The 17,950-nt window shown below is 36.5% G+C and overlaps 1 protein-coding gene across 1 annotated transcript in view; it reads left to right on the top strand.

Moving 5' to 3' along the window:
- LOC149792343 (serine-protein kinase ATM-like) overlaps positions 1 to 17,950 on the top strand; it is a 360,810-nt gene that overhangs the window by 183,939 nt on the left and 158,921 nt on the right. The window contains exons 27-29 of the mRNA XM_089970917.1: positions 4,206 to 4,332; positions 12,539 to 12,753; positions 14,982 to 15,081. Of these exons, the coding sequence (XP_089827043.1) occupies positions 4,206 to 4,332; positions 12,539 to 12,753; positions 14,982 to 15,081 (442 nt within the window). The remainder of the gene's footprint in view (positions 1 to 4,205; positions 4,333 to 12,538; positions 12,754 to 14,981; positions 15,082 to 17,950) is intronic.

Below are 17,950 nucleotides of genomic sequence, written 5' to 3' on the forward strand. Positions count from 1 at the left end.
TCAATATGATAGAAAGCACACTGGTATGAATTGCTTTCAATATGATAGAAAGCACACTGGTATGAAGGGCTTTCAATATGATAGCACATTGGTATGAAGGGCTTTCAATATGATAGAAAACATACTGGTATGAAGGACATTCAATATGATAGAAAGCACACTGGTATGAAGGGCTTTCAATATGATAGCACATTGGTATGAAGGGCTTTTGATATAATAGCACACTGGTATGAAGGGCTTTCGATATACAGTAAAACCTGTCATGAGCGACCTCTGCTATGAGCGACCACCTGTCATTTCCGACCACAATCGTAATGCACGGATCGATTTTACTATATAAACGCTCTGTTATGAACGACCACCTGCTGAACGCGACCAGCGATCGCGATTTCTTGGCAAAATATGCATTTTGACACTGCTATGAACGACCGCATCGCCAAAAAATCAAAACAGATTGACACCACTGACCTTAACTTAATCCTTTGTAAACACTAGAGCTCGGGATAAATGTAGTATGCAAACAAAGTGCACATTAAATAACACTATAGTTGAACAACCATATATCGGGATAAACACCTCTAACCATCATTTAATCCTTTGTAACAAAGACTGCATAAATAGCAAAGATTGCTCTAATAAAGTATTTAAAAATAATTTGTCTTACCAGTTTTGTGAAATTTACAACTCCAGCGTACGGTGTCATTTGTAAACTGCAGTAAACCAGACTAAAGTACATGTCACTAACCGCCATTGTAGTGCCGAAGTCATGTGAATAGCCAGTAAGAGTAACATCAAAGGGAGTAATGATGGATATACGCAGTCAATTTAGAGGTTTGTATTTTTTCTTTATCTGTATGAAAACTCACAAAACGCCGGTAGTCCTTATGTCCAAGTGAGAAATCGTTTGAAAGGGCTTCAGTGTTGGTTTGAGTACGTCGTTTGCTTTCCAGTTAATCCATAATGCCTGGACGGTGAATGAGCTCATTGTCTTTAATACTAGTAAGTGAGAATCATTTCCGGATTTTTTTAAAATTATTTTTTATTTCTTTTGTTAGTGTTTCACCAAGCCACAATCTGTTTACGTGGGTGCAGATGGTCGGAACATTTGTTTATCGAGCTATAACGCTGTTGATTTAAACTTCGTCTCAGAATAAATGTACAGTATTGTTTCCTGACGAGTTAATTATGTCTTTTGGTTTCATTCATTGGTACATAATATATATTTATTCCACAATTCCCCAAAACCTGATCAAAACCGATAGTCTTTATAACGTCAACACTAATAACAACGGCAGAATCTCCGCTGAAAAAAAGAAAAATTTTAACACTGGAAGAAAGGATTAATGTCATTGAAAGAAATGAAAAAGACGAGACCACTCGTAAAATAGCAGTCAGCTTAAGCGTCGGTAAAACGCAAGTTCAAAATGTAATCAAAGACAAGAAGTCCATTAGAAATGAATGGCAGAAAGGTGCACAAGCAAAGAGGAAATATGCCACGGCACGACGGACAGTTTACGGAGATCTGAACGAGCGAGTATGGGAGTGGTTTTGTGTCGCAAGGAGTAAAAACATACCAGTAAGTGGGAAGTTGATTCATGAAAGGGCAATAACTGAGATACATGTTCAGACCAAATAGCTGAGTAAAACATGTCAACAAAGAAGTATAATGGATTTCTTTAAAAAAAAACAAGTGAATAAGTGTATAAAATAAGATATATACATCATATCTGTTAATTTTTTGTATATATTAATGTGATGTTGAAACATAAATTTTATTCTCGTTTGATAGATGTATATCTTTATTATATAAAGATATTTTGAGAGGAATGCATGCATTATTTAACAAGATTCATGAATAAAGGATATGATACATGTACAGTGAGTATGGGTATTATTTATTTTTCAACAATGCTAACTATTGACCCTGAAAACCAGTCCATTTTCACACACCTCTTATGAGAGACCACCTGTCTTGAGAGACCGCTTTTGGTTGGCAGAAGGGGCGGTCTCTCATAACAGGTTTTACTGTATTAGAAAACCTACTGGTATCAGTTGCTTTCAATATGATAGAAACATACTGGTATGAAGGGCTTTCAATATGATAGAAAAATACTGGTATGAAGGGCTTTCAGATTTGTTCAGATATTGCTGATCCATCTTTAAATATGGCCACTGTTACTAAATATAATAAATAAGGAAACTTTAAATGCCTACTGTTCAAAAACCAGTCAACAAAAAAAGTCCAAACTTGACAGTATCCAGAAATAAAGTCTTTTCCCATTTTTGTAAATGTTGCTGATCCACAATTCTATGAGGCAGCAGTTACTAAAAATAGAAAACCATGAAACAGCTTCTCAAAAGGCATGTAAAAGAATCTGAGCAAATTAAAGAGGAAGCACCCTGGAATAAAGACTTTTCAGATAATTTTCTTCGAGAATGCCTGTCTGTTTTCAAAATATGGCTTATATTACAAAAAATAGTAGAAAAAAATGTCTTCTCAAAATCTGCTCTACAGAATTTGACAAATTTTACTGACCCTTGGTTTGATGGACATTAAATGTATACAGATGATGACATTCATGTATACAAAATAATGCCATTCTATCATGCCACTGTTACTAATGACTTGCATTACCTTCTCAAAACATGCTCAATAAAATTACACCATATATGGCTGTAGGCATCCTGACATGGAGACCTTTCAGATTTGTAAAAACAATTATGATCTGTCATCAAATATGAACAAGGATACAATCAATAGACAAACCTTGAAACAGCTCTTGTCTTTTGCTTTTGGACAGATGTTAGGCAATTGGCAGTCCCTGTTGGGCCTCTTCTTTTGACATTTTTATCTTCTTACAACATGAAGTTAGGGGTTGATTTTAGACATTGATGTTGATGACATTTGTGCTGATAATTGCTTCACTCAGTTTCTTTTTAACTTGTTCCTATGGAGTAATGTAATGTGATAGATGATTCATAATATATTGTAATATTGTACCATTAGGATTTTAAAAAACTTTGCAATCCTGCCATATTATATTGTATTGCCTGCCTGTTTATTCCTCTGGTATTTTCTCAGAGTACCCTCAACCACTGAGGCAAAACATTCCCCAACTTTGATCCAGGGATGTATTATTTTCTGTATTTGGTCTTCAACCCTGACACTTCCCAACCTTGATCATACAATGCAGGCATGTGTTAATTTCTATATTTACAGTCTGCAACCCTGACACTCCTTAACCTTGTTCATACAATGCAGGCATATATTAATTTCTATATTTACAGTCTTCAGCCCTGACACTCCTTCACCTTGATCATACAATGCAGGCATGTATTAATTTCTGTATTTAGTCTTCAACACTGACACTTCCCAACCTTGATCATACAATGCAGGCATGTGTTAATTTCTGTATTTACAGTCTTCAACCCTGACACTTCCCAACCTTGATCATACAATGCAGGCATATATTAATTTCTATATTTACAGTCTTCAACCCTGACACTTCTCAACCTTGATCATACAATGCAGGCATATATTAATTTCTATATTTACAGTCTTCAACCCTGACACTCCTTCACCTTGATCATACAATGCAGGCATATATTTCTGTATTTACAGTCTTCAACCCTGACACTCCTTAACCTTGAACATACAATGCAGGCATGTATTAATTTCTATATTTACAGTCTTCAACCTTGACACTCCTTAACCTTGATCATACAATGCAGGCATATATTAATTTCTATATTTACAGTCTTCAACCCTGACACTCCTTAACCTTGATCATACAATGCAGGCATATATTAATTTCTATATTTACAGTCTTCAACCCTGAATTTTCCCAACCTTGATCATACAATGCAGGCATATATTAATTTCTATATTTACAGTCTTCAACCCTGACACTCCTTAACCTTGATCATACAATGCAGGCATATATTAATTTCTGTATTTACAGTCTTCAACCCTGACACTCCTTCACCTTGATCATACAATGCAGGCATATATTAATTTCTATATTTACAGTCTTCAACCCTGACACTCCTTCACCTTGATCATACAATGCAGGCATATATTAATTTCTATATTTACAGTCTTTACAATGCAGGCATGTATTGATTTCTATATTTACAGTCTATCACCTGTCACTATTCTAAATAGGAATGTTAATGTCTGCCTTGCAACTTTTGTTTCTTTGCAGAAGCCTTGACCCAGAGCCCAACCCACCTTGTTATAATGCCTATATTACCACCTCTACCCTTGATTACCTTACAAAGAGCTACTCTGGGAGTGCTAAAACACTGGTGGAGGTCCTCTCCAAATCACCTGTGAGTTGTTTTTATTTTAATTTTATTGTTTTTCACATATACCCAGATGCTTAAAACTACACATATTTTGTGATGCAAAATGTCTGCATGATCAAGCTGTTGCTTAATTTTATTTAAAAATGACGTCCAACAAGTGACAGTTCAGGACAATAAACCTGTAATAGAGGTCTTTATAGTTAGTACAGAAGAATGGAAGGGATTATTCAGATTCTGGAGAAGAAAGCTGGAAGGGCCACATATATGTTTAATGGACATCATGTGTTGATTTGAGTATGTCACATGGCAGGAATGATGATTGTCATCACCATGTGAACATAATTTTAATTTTTATTAGGGATTATGTCAAACTGGAAGTTAGCAAGAAGCCATTAAAACGCAAAAGGATTTGGAACTGCAGTTTGTGAAACTGTACTGGAGATAATTAAGGTTCTGGTTAACTTCTCAAACTTTTGAATTGCACATAATGTTTACTGTAGGACTACTTCAGTGTTGAATCACACTTCTGGGCTTCTAAATGCATGTTTTCCAGGTTGACAATAGCTGTATTTTGTTACACCCTCCAGAAAACTGGTCTAACTAATGGAAAAGATTGACTGGCTCGTTAAGAAGGTTTTGTTAGGGTTTGCAGGTCTGGGTTTATATCATCAAAATCTCAGACAGGTTCAATAATGAGATGGATACATGCATATTCATGAGTTGATCTTGCATCTGATTCACTGTTTGTTACTATGGAGACAATATTGTGATCCACTTGGATCAGATTTGGAATATCTCCATTTATGATTAAGATCTTGACCAAGTTCAATAGTAAGCAAGATCCGCTTTTTAATGAGGTCATTTTGCTTCTGATTAGAGCACATTACCACACTGATTATATTCCAATCCACTTGTGATGAAACCTTTAATATATGCTTATTTCATTAAACTCCTGGAAGAGTTTGATAATGAGTGAGATCCACAATTTAATGCATCTGATTGTTTGGCCCTTAGAATAACTTATTTCTGATCAAAATTGAATGGTCTTGGAGTTGTTAGATAAAAAGCAGGATCCATACATAGGAACAAGATAATCTTGCATCGGATTAGCTGACCTTGTTACCATCCTGGAGGCCGATTACATTATCTGATTAGCTGACTTTGTTACCATCCTGGAGGCCATATACATGATCTGATTAGCTGACTTTGTTACCATTCTGGATGCCATTTAAATGATCTGATTAGCTGACTTTGTTACCACTCTGGAGGCCGTTTGCAGGATCTGATTAGCTGACTTTGTTACCACTCTGGAGGCCATTTACGTGATCTGATTGGCCGACTTTGTTACCATGCTGGAGGCCATTTGCGTGATCTGATTAGCTTTGTTACCACTCTGGAGGCCATATACAATTATCTGATTAGCTGACTTAATTACCATCCTGGAGGCCATTCACATGATCTGATTAGCTGACTTTGATACCATCCTGGAGGCCATTTACATGATCTGATTAGCTGACTTTGTTACCACTCTGGAGGCCATTTACATGATCTGATTAACTGACTTTATTACCACTCTGGGGGCCATTTACATGATCTGATTGGCTGACTTTGTTACCATGCTGGAGGCCATTTACATGATCTGATTAGCTGACTTTGTTACCATCCTGGAGGCCATATACATGATCTGATTAGCTGACTTTGTTACCACTCTGGAGGCCATTTGCATGATCTGATTAGCTGACTTTGTTACCACTCTGGAGGCCATTTACATGAACTGATTAGCTGACTTTGTTACCACGCTGGAGGCCATTTACATGATCTGATTAGCTTTGTTACCATTCTGGAGGCCATTCACATGATCTGATTAGCTGACTTTGTTACCATCCTGAAGGCCATTTACACGATCTGATTGGCAGACTTTGTTACCACTCTGGATGCCATTTACATGATCTGATTGGCTGACTTTGTTACCATCCTGGAGGCCATTTACATGATCTGATTAGCTTTGTTACCACTCTGGAGGCCATATCAAATTATCTGATTAGCTGACTTTGTTACCACTCTTGAGGCCATTTACATGATCTGATTAGCTGACTTTGTTACCACGCTGGATGATATTTACATGATCTGATTAGCTTTGTTACCACTCTGGATGCCACTTACATGATCTGATTAGCTTTGTTACCACTCTGGAGACCATTTACATGATCTGATTGGCTGACTTTGTTACCACACTGGAGGCCATTTACATGATCTGATTAGCTTTGTTACCACTCTGGAGGCCATATAAAATTATCTGATTAGCTGACTTTGTTGCCACTCTGGAGGCCATTGACCTGATCTGATTAGCTAACTTTGTTACCATCCTGGAGGCCATTTAAATGATCTGATTCGCTGACTTTGTTACCATCCTGGAGGCCATTGACCTGATCTGATTAGCTGACTTTGTTACCATCCTGGAGGCCATTTACATGGTCTGATTAGCTGTCTTTGTTACCATCCTGGAGGCCATTCACATGATCTGATTACCTGACTTTGTTACCATGCTGGAGGCCATTTACATGATCTGATTAGCTGACTTTGTTACCACGCTGGAGGCCATTTACATGATCTGATTAGCTGACTTTGTTGCCATGCTGGAGGCCATTTACATGATCTGATTAGCTGACTTTGTTACCACACTGGAGGCCATTTACATGATCTGATTAGCTGACTCTGTTACCATCCTGGAGGCCATTTACGTGATCTGATTCACTGACTTTGTTGCCACGCTGGAGGCCATATACATGATCTGATTAGCTGACTTTGTTACCATCCTGGAGGTCATTTACATGATCTGATTAGCTGACTTTGTTACCACTCTGCAGGCCATTTGCATGATCTGATTAGCTGACTTTGTTACAATCCTGGAGGCCATTTACATGATCTGATTAGCTGACTTTGTGACCACTCTGGAGGCCATTTACATGATCTGATTAGCTGACTTTGTGACCACTCTGGAGGCCATTTACATGATCTGATTAGCTGACTTTGTTACCACTCTGGAGGCCATAGAAAATTATCTGATTAGCTGACTTTATTACCATCCTGGAGGCCATTTCATGATCTGATTAGCTGACTTTGTTACCACGCTGGAGGCCATTTACATGATCTGATTAGCTGACTTTGTTACCATCCTGGAGGCCATTCATATGATCTGATTAGCTGACTTTGTTACAATCCTGGAGGCCATTTACATGATCTGATTAGCTGACTTTGTGACCACTCTGGAGGCCATTTACGTGATCTGATTAGCTGACTTTGTGACCACTCTGGAGGCCATTTACATGATCTGATTAGCTGACTTTGTTACCACTCTGGAGGCCATAGAAAATTATCTGATTAGCTGACTTTATTACCATCCTGGAGTCCATTTCATGATCTGATTAGCTGACTTTGTTACCATGCTGTAGGCCATTTACATGATCTGATTAGCTGACTTTGTTACCATCCTGGAGGCCATTCACATGATCTGATTAGCTGACTTTGTTACCATCCTGGAGGCCATTTCATAATCTGATTAGCTGACTTTGTTACCATCCTGGAGGCCATTCACATGATCTGATTAGCTGACTTTGTTACCATCCTGGAGGCCATTTACATGATCTGATTAGCTGACTTTGTTACCACTCTGGAGGCCATTTACATGATCTGATTAGCTGACTTTGTTACCATCCTGGAGGCCATTCACATGATCTGATTAGCTGAATTTTGTTACCATCCTGGAGGCCATTTACATGATCATAGCTGAATTTTGTTACCATCCTGGAGGCCATTTACATGATTTGATTAGCTGACTTTGTTACCACGCTGGAGGCCATTTACATGATCTGATTAGCTGACTTTGTTACCCTCCTGGAGGCCATTTACATGATCTGATTAGCTGAATTTTGTTACCACGCTGGAGGCCATTTACATGATCTGTTTCACTGACTTTGTTACCACGCTGGAGGCCATTTACATGATCTGATTAGCTAACTTTGTTACCATCCTGGAGGCCATTTACATGATCTGATTAGCTGAATTTTGTTACCATCCTGGAGGCCATTTACATGATCTGATTAGCTGACTTTATTACCACGCTGGAGGCCATTTACATGATCTGATTAGCTGACTTTGTTACTACTCTGGAGGCCTTATAAAAATATCGGATTAGCTGACTTTGTTACCATCCTGGAGGCCATATACATGATCTGATTAGCTTTGTTACCATCCTGGAAGCCATTCACATGATCTGATTATGATCAGATTTTGTAATATATCCTTTTTTCAGCAAAATGGCTGACAAGTTCAGTAATGAGCTTCATCTGTGTATACTATTGAGGTACTCTTGCACCTGAATGGGCTTGTTACCAAAACTGGAGGATATATTTCTGATCCAGTTTTGCTCTTCTTGTCTGTGACCAGCAGGGGTAATAACTAAAGATTATTTTTAAAAAGATTTGCATATGTGTAGATCTTGGTATTGTCTTAGGACAAGTTCAGTGATTTCAAGGTCAAAAGCAGACAAAGAATGTAAACATGTAAATATTGTTGTTACCTAATATGTTGGGGAATCTCAAGAGTATCGGAGATGTTTTAATGAGTAGGTGTTGAGAATGCAAGGATATTTTATTGGTATACTTTTGGAAATTCTTTTTGTATAGTAGAGTGACTTTGTCTTTGAGGGACTTTTTTCTGGTAATGATGAGCATCAAATACGATTATAGTGTTCTTTCCTTATTATAGTTGTTCATTCTCTCATCACCCTAGCACAGAATATCCCCAACTGTCTTGTATTTTTATGATCATATTTGCTTATTAGACGTATTATATTTTTTTAAATAAGTATATTTTACATCATTAGTTCATATGAATCATTAGTTCATATGAATCAAAGGTGATTGCTTTTATCTGTTGCCCATTGTCCCTCCGGTAGCACATGTTTTTAATGCTAGTTCTACATGGAGAACCGACATAACATTTGACTCGCATATTCATACAAAGTTCTGGTTGGTGTTTGACATCCAATATGACCACAAGAGAAGCCATTTTGGAAATAATGTTACTGCATCTAGTACTGAATGGATGGTCATATAATAATGGGGGTTTTCATGAAAAGACTTTTTATGATGGCTTGTTGGTGTTGGTGCACATCTAACATCTTATAACATCTTCCTATTGTTACCCTTCATTGGAAATTCATATCGTCATGGGATTTTAACAATGACTCTTAAATTTGACCATAAATCCTACTGAAATGATCTTTAACTTATGGGCTTTGGGAATATGAGCAAATATATCCCAAAAATGTTTTTTAAATTTTTTGCAATCAAATCCAGAAATTGGCTAGTCTAAGTTTGATCCAGATCAGGGTTTTATGTTAGATTCAATGGATTTGGTCTTTAGATCCAGACTAACTTTACAGAATTACCTCAGGCACTTTAATCTGCACATATTTTATCCTAAATGCATGCATGAACAATCTGTTGTTTATAGCTTATCTCAAATTGTTGTATAGCAAACAATATACATTGAAGGTGGAAGGTTTTACCAGTCTCTTAAAAAGTTCCGATTGCATAAAACTATCAAAATTCATATTCAGATTCTTTGGGGGGAAAGTGCATTAAAAGTAAAGTTTATGCCTATTGGACATTTATTGATTTGAATATTTATCGTGGCAGGAGAGATGATTGCCATCACATAAAATTTGGAAAAAAAAGAAGGATTATATCCATTGAGAGTTATAGTTAGAAGCCATTTTGCTCCATTGTGGTTAGTAACTGCAGTTTCTGAGAAAGTCTCTTTAGGGTTGGTTGGTCTGCATGGTGGCCATCTTGAAAATGTTGTTATTGTTACTCCTTCGAGATAAATGGTCATTAAATTATCTACTTGGAGTTTGAACTGCTTTGAAACCTCCCAAAAAAAAACAAATTTTATCATCTTATTGATTTCTTTTTAAACATTGAAAGCTCTGCAGAATTTTGACTCTTACAAGCCATCATTATCCCAGATATTACAGAATCATGATGAGCAAATATTATGCCAATCATGTATCAGACACACCTACCTGACTCATTCGTCCTGAAGCATAGACTTCGACTAAAATATGTACCCTGCTAGTACCCACTAAAGGTGGACTTTGACCAAAATGTTTACCCTGCTAGTACCCACTAAAGGTGGACTTTGACCAAAATGTGTACCCTGCTAGTACCCACTGAAGGTGGACTTTGACCAAAATGTGTACCCTGCTAGTACCCACTAAAGGTGGACTTTGACCAAAATGTATACCCTGCTAGTACCCACCAAAGGTGGACTTTGACCAAAATGTGTACCCTGCTAGTACCCACTAAAGGTGGACTTTGACCAAAATGTATAACCTGCTAGTACCCACTAAAAGTGGACTTCGACCAAAATATATACCCTGCCAGTACCCACCAAAGGTGGACTTAGACCAAAATGTATACCCTGCTAGTACCCACCAAAGGTAGACATCGACCAAAATGTATACCCTGCTAGTACCCACTAAAGGTGGACTTCGACCAAAATGTGTACCATGCTAGTACCCACTAAAGGTGGACTTTGACCAAAATGTATACACTGCTAGTACCCACCAAAGGTAGACATCGACCAAAATGTATACCCTGCTAGTACCCACTAAAGGTGGACTTTGACCAAAATGTGTACCATGCTAGTACCCACTAAAGGTGGATTTTGACCAAAATGTATACCCTGCTAGTACCCACCAAAGGTAGACTTAGACCAAAATGTGTACTCTGCTAGTACCCACTAAAGGTTGACTTGACCAAAATGTATACTCTGCTAGTACCCACTGAAAGTGGACTTCGACCAAAATGTATACCCTGCTAGTACCCACCAAAGGTGGATTTCAACCAAAATGTATACCCTGCTAGTACCTACCAAAGGTAGACATCGAACAAAATGTATACCCTGCTAGTACCCACTAAAGGTGGACTTTGACCAAAATGTATACCCTGCTAGTACCCACTAAAAGTGGACTTTGACCAAAATGTATACCCTGCTAGTACCCACCAAAGGTGGACTTCGACCAAAATGTATACCCTGCTAGTACCCACCAAAGGTGGACTTGGACCAAAATGTGCACCCTGCTAGTACCCACCAAAGGTGGAGCACATGCTTGTTGTGTTGTTTTACACTCTGTGAGACAGAAGTATTTTGGATGTGAACTGCTTGAAGACATTTTAGTAATATGTGCCACCTGAGAAAATCTTCGAGTTTTAGAGGAAATGCAATATTTGCCAAATGTTTATGGATTTTATGTTACCTTTATCTGTTTTTATATACATTTTACAATTGTAATATCTTGACATGCTATATTTATCTTGTACGTAATTATACATTTATTCAGAAGGTTTAGTTTCCTAATTTTTTTGTGCAGTTAATTTTTCCTGTTTTGAAACTTCAATCTTAGTTGGCACTGCATATCATTTTTGTATTACTACATGTGTACATATTCTCCAAAAGACTTACTATGATGTATAGTTGGGCCAAAACAAATATGATGCCTATCTGTTATCCATTGTTGCCACCTTGGCAGCAATCTTGAAAATTTCTTTATTGTTTTTGTAAATAGAAAGTTGTGTCACAAAAATGTATGGTGTCTAGTTTGTTCCTAGATGAAAATGAGGCAATCTGAAATCTAACATTGCCACCATCATGACCATCTGGAAAATCCTGTTATCACTATTTCTTCTGAATTGGATGGTCATATCAACATGATGTTTTCATCAAAAGACTTCTTATGATGTCTATTGGTTCTAAATCAAAGTGAAACTGATATTACATTCAGTTTGGCCTCTACAATGGCCAGTTTGAAACTGAGTGGATGGTTATATCAGATCTTCACCAAAAGGTATCTTTCCTAGTGGGTCCTAAATGAAAATGGTACAGTTCTTAATCCAGTTTTATTTTTGAAAGGAAAAGAAATCTTAAATAACTTACATTTATTATTCATCTGGAAAAAAAGCAAAATATGAACCTTACCTTTGTCTCAACTGCCTAAGCACTGTGAGAAATGTATCACAAATCAGATACCAAAGGAATACAGCATTGCAAGGATGCAAGTGAGACATCAGATTCTGTGAACATTTGTCAAAGCATCCAAGTTTTTCTTTAGATATTTCTTTCCAACAAGATTAATATAGTTGCTCTCACATTTGGTTCCTTCCAGGACAGTATTCAGAAGGTCCTACTCCAGCTGTCGATGCATTTAAATGTCCGACATCGTATGCATGAGAAACGCCAGTGCCTGCTTATGTATCGACTTTTTGTCAAGCTTCTGCTGAGAGAATTTCACAACAAGCTGGGAGGGGCTTGGGCATTCATCCTGAGGGACATTATATATAGACTCCTGTACCTCATCAAAGACATGACAGATCAAAGCAGGTACCCTCAATATTTCTCAGACAGATTAAAAAATATTGTATTTAGGAAAAATAAAATAATTATCTTCTTTACATAGGAAGTATGCTAGATGAATGTTTCTCAGAGAAACCACTTTTCTAGACATTCTCCAGAATCGATATATGTAATGTTAACCAGGATTCAATAACTTTGGTCTTACAATATTTTCAGACATTGTTTAAGGCATTGATTCTTGTGCATGGATCCGTTTTATTCTTGAATTGAAAGATCAAAAGGTTATTAAGGTATAAAACGTTCAGTAGACTTTCCCAATAATTTTCTGGTTAATTTTTTAGACATCTGGGAATAATTCGCAACTTTAAGGTTGTTTTTTTTACGTTTTAGTTCATCTGCCAATAGGTTAGGTGAACTTATGGTGTGGTCTTTTGTGCATTGTCCATCATGTATAGTCCATTCAATTTTTTTTCTTCAAAAATTACTCAGAAACTGCTCAGCAACTTTGAGAATGATTTTACAAGGAACATTCTGGCATCAAGGCCTTTCAAATTTATTAAATTGATGCTTATTCATCACCCAAATAAGGTCACCATTGCTAAACCTTTTAACAAAAACCACTAACAGAATTTAACCCAATTTTTTTTTTTTTACCAAGGCATGCTGGCATAAAGATTTGTTCAAGTCACCAGCTATTATGCCGGTATTGCTAAAAATGGAAGAAGTTTTGTAGAATTGAACAAATAATTGACTTCCCTGGAATACAAAGTGAAAAATGTAAATTGAATTTGTTGTATTGCAGATCAAATCCCTGATAATCCTAGAATTAATTATACAAATCCTAATGATTAAAGTTCTGAGTAAATGTTTGTGGTATTCCAAAATAAATCTGATGCTGGAAATGGTGATATACCTGTGATGGCCTGTGTTGTAGCCATGTGTCAACAGTCTTTAGTTGAATAATAATAATACAATCCAAGTATATATCCTTATTTGAATTTCACAATAAATACAAGTCTCTTTTTCAAAGAATGTTATTTTTTATCACTTTTTATTTCCAGGGAAGAATGACTTGAATTTAATAACTTGAAGAAACAGTTTCCAGCCCAAAAGAAATACTAGACACAACAATAATACATCTGATTTTGCTCAGATCTTACAGCACAAATGAATAATTTTTAGATAAATAAGATTATATAGTCCTCTACTAGACCTCTGGTCACAGTTAGCCTTTTCTGTAAAGAAACAAATAATATTACTTAATGGAAAATTGCATTCTACTTGGTTCCAAATGTTTACAAGATAAAATCTTATTCATAATTAGAAGGTCTGTTACTAAACTTATTATACAAAATATGGTAAACAAAAGTTATAACCTGCATTTCATGGGGAATTTTGAATGTGCTGGACTCGGATGAACATGTTGTTTATAAAACCAAAGTCAATGATTAAAAGTCAGGTAGAAAATGAACTTGATTTTGGAGAAGGTAATTTCCAAAATACAGTAATCTATAGCATATAATGAAAACAGAATTTAAAAAAACAATGCAAATTAAATATACATAACAGTAATCAACTGGCATCTTTAATCCTTTCTTACTTCTGCTGACAAGTTACATTCCACTTCAACTTACTTCAAACAGTGAAGCCAGACAACCCTGCCAACAGTATCAAGAATGAAATTAGCAGCTACATTGTCTTTCCCAGCTTAAGCCAGTTTACAGTCTTGTGATTACAGGCAGTATTAACATACAAATAATTTTTTAATAATAATTTTGCATATACAGGAAATTTCAGTGAGTGATCAGAGGGATCAGAGATACCCCTAATCTCGGGAGAAAAACCCTCCCATGTTCACATGAAGCACACAAACACACACATTGCATTCAGTCATTACCCTTCTCTAACAAACATAAACAGACATGTACACAAATTCATCTACATGCAAGTTAAAGATCTGGACCTATTAACCACCACCCAGGTTCAGTTCTATACAATCTTACATACTAAACTACTGCCAGTGTTCTCTAGTCAGATTTGGAAAAAAAAATTAACTCATGCAGAAGAAAAGATGAACCTTGAATCATTTTCATATTAACTTATGCGATCAAAAGGATTAAAGAAGTTCAGAAGTATTCTGATGGCTCAGATTTATTAGCCATCTGCTCTTGTATTTCATTGTTAGATGTTTGTCAGGTGAGCTATTATTAGATTCCACTGGATTCAAAGAATATTTGGTGTTTCCTTGTTTTTAGGATTAAGACCTGGGAGAGGATGTATAGAGACAATATCATTGAACTAACCTTGGACTTGCTGCGAGAAGTATGCAGTGTGGCACTTAGCATCTGCTCTGAGGTAACACATAAGTATGCAGTGTGGTACTTAGCATCTCATCTGAGGTAACACATAAGTATGCATGTGGTACTTGGTATCTACTCTGAGATAACACACAAGTATGCAGTGTGGCATTTAACATTGGCTCTAAGGTAACACACAAGTATGCAGTAGCACTTAGCATATACTCTGAGGAAACACATAGGTATGCAGTGTGGCACTTAGCATCTGCTCTGAGGTAACACATAAGTATGCAGTGTGGCACTTAGCATCTGCTCTGAGATAACAAAAGTATGCAGTGTGGTACTTAGCATCTACTTTGAGATAACACAAGTATGCAGTGTGGCACTTGGCATTTGCTCTGAGGTAACACTTAAGTATGCAATGGAATTTGTTATTATTGCAAGGGCTTTTATGGAAACTTTCATTTTGAGTGGCAAATATTCACTCTGTGCCATGATGTTGGTTTACAACATAATCTATTACAAATTTTACTGTAGTGATATAGGGCATGATTTCTTTCAACCTGACTCATCGTTAGATGCTAGAAGATTATCTTATTTCTTTTGTCTCACTTGCACATTATAAATGTAGCACAGGCTACAACTACAACAGCATTAGGTGAAAAATGACAGCAGGGATGAAGAAAATTGGTTAGGTGAACTGGTGTTTATGATTACTGTTTGGCCAAAAATGTTGACAAAATTCAGTGTTCTGGAATCACTAGATGGATTCACTATTTATTTTTGTTGGACCTTAATTGTTGCTGACTGGGTTGGCAGTTCTGATTAAATAATGAAAACAAAAGAAAGCTTGTACAATTTCACTGATCATATAGTCTTTTGATAAAGTCAACTAAAAGTACATGACACCTCAGGAAATTTTTTGTGCATTACAACAGACCATAAATGGGCTGAGTCTTCTTTATTTTTCAAAAAATTCTGTGAACTAATTTATTGTGCCATTTCTATAAAATAGTAATTATGCCTTGCACCCTCTACCAAATTTTGTGGATGGCTTGCACTTCAGGTTAGTAGGAAATTTTAATGTCAAGGTCACTGAAATTAGAAAAATCATTTCTTCACAATTATACTCTTGGAGAAAACATTTTGACTGGCTTGTACATGCGATAAGGAAGAAGCCTATTGATTTAGAGATCAGAAAGCCAAATATTGTGGTTGCTAGCTGAAAAATGGTTTCTGCACAAATACTTTAGTTCTCAAACACATACCTTCACCAAAAGTATGTGAATGGTGTACACGTTGGGTAAAATAGAAGCATACTTATTTTGGGATGAAAATTTCTTTAATGAAAAAAGAAAAATGGTCTCCTCACAATAACATTATGGAACCCCGAGTGGCAAAGTGGTCTAAGGCACTCAACTTTACAGATCACTTTTATCTCACCTGTGTCCACGTAGCTTAGGATGCCAGGCTGGTCCAATATGGCTACATGAGAAAGCTTGCCAGAAGCTTCCCATGGGTTTGGGGTTCGTCATGGAGCTTTTCCATGGTTCTTTCTCCCCCAAGTATACTTGCCATCCAGTATAGCCTATCAAGTGCTGAAAAATGATGTTTAACCCATAACAGTGTCAACAGTAACATTAGGTTTACATTTCAAACCTGTACCAAACTCTGTGGATGGTGTATGATTTGGCTAAGAAAGAATTTTGGAGTCAAAAGCTTTGCCCTGGGAGTAGGGAAGAAGTCTAATGATTATGGGGCCAAAGGTCAAGGTTACTGTGACAAAAATCTTTTTTTGGATAAACTCTTCAATTCTTAACCATGTCTGATCAGCAAAGTTTGTGAATGGCTTTCATTTTGAGTTAGAAAGAAACCTGTTTAATTGGGGATAAAATGGCAACGTCACTGACTGAAAGGAAACAAATTTTTGGTAACTTCTAGACAACATTACTTGACTTAGGCTTGTGAATGGTTTGTATGTTGGGTGTGTATATGTGTGTGTGTGTGTGTGTGTGTATATATATATATATATATATATATATATATATATATATATATATATATATATATATATATATATAAAGAATTCAAATCATGTGACGAATAACCTTTCAAGTGCACTGGATCCAGCAAGGGATCACATTTATCAGGAATTGATTAAGATAGATGTTATAAGCCGACTATGAACAGTGCAAAACTAGTAGGCAAATACAAAACATAGACAAGACAAACAAATAAAACAGAAAAACCATTGTCCTTGCATCCGCAACAAGTCATAGTCAAGTAAGTTTTGCAAAGACAACGGTTTTTCTATTTGTCTTGTCTGTGTTTTGTATTTGCCTTTGAAAAAGACTTATTAACACATTAACCCCAAGCAACGACTTAACGGGACAGGATGTAGTAGCCTACTGCTGAGCTCTGTAGCATCATGGTCATGCATGATACACTAAAGTGGGTGGTATTATAGAAAGGTAGATAGATGTAGCTGTACAATTCATTCGTGGTTGGAATCCAATTTTGTGTCTGGATTTTAGACCTTTTGGTCTCAGATCTAAGCCAAACCAGTATGAACTGCAAACAGACAGATGAGCCTTTGGAAAAAGTAGGATAAGATGGACATTTGGAATAAAGAGTGGTCTCGATACAAAAATAATGGCTCCGTTTAGCAAAAAAAATAGAAGTCCAACTTTTACCCTTCTGCTCATGTGCGAGTCAAATAGCCAATGAAAATCGATGTTTATAACATAACTAGGCAGTATGTTATTAAAAGATCACCAGGGATTTGGTGTTTTTGGATCTGTTCAGAAATAGCTTTCAAAATGTGTTTCCTACTCGATTTTCAGGTGAAAATTACAAAAAATTTCAGGGGTTAATGTGTTAAACAGTGCATTTTGAAAACATCACCAGATTTTAATATTCCTTGCATA

The sequence above is a fragment of the Sinohyriopsis cumingii genome, chromosome 9 (genome assembly GCF_028554795.1).
Source record: "Sinohyriopsis cumingii isolate HCF-2022 chromosome 9, ASM2855479v2, whole genome shotgun sequence".
Classification (NCBI taxonomy): Eukaryota; Metazoa; Mollusca; class Bivalvia; order Unionida; family Unionidae; genus Sinohyriopsis; species Sinohyriopsis cumingii.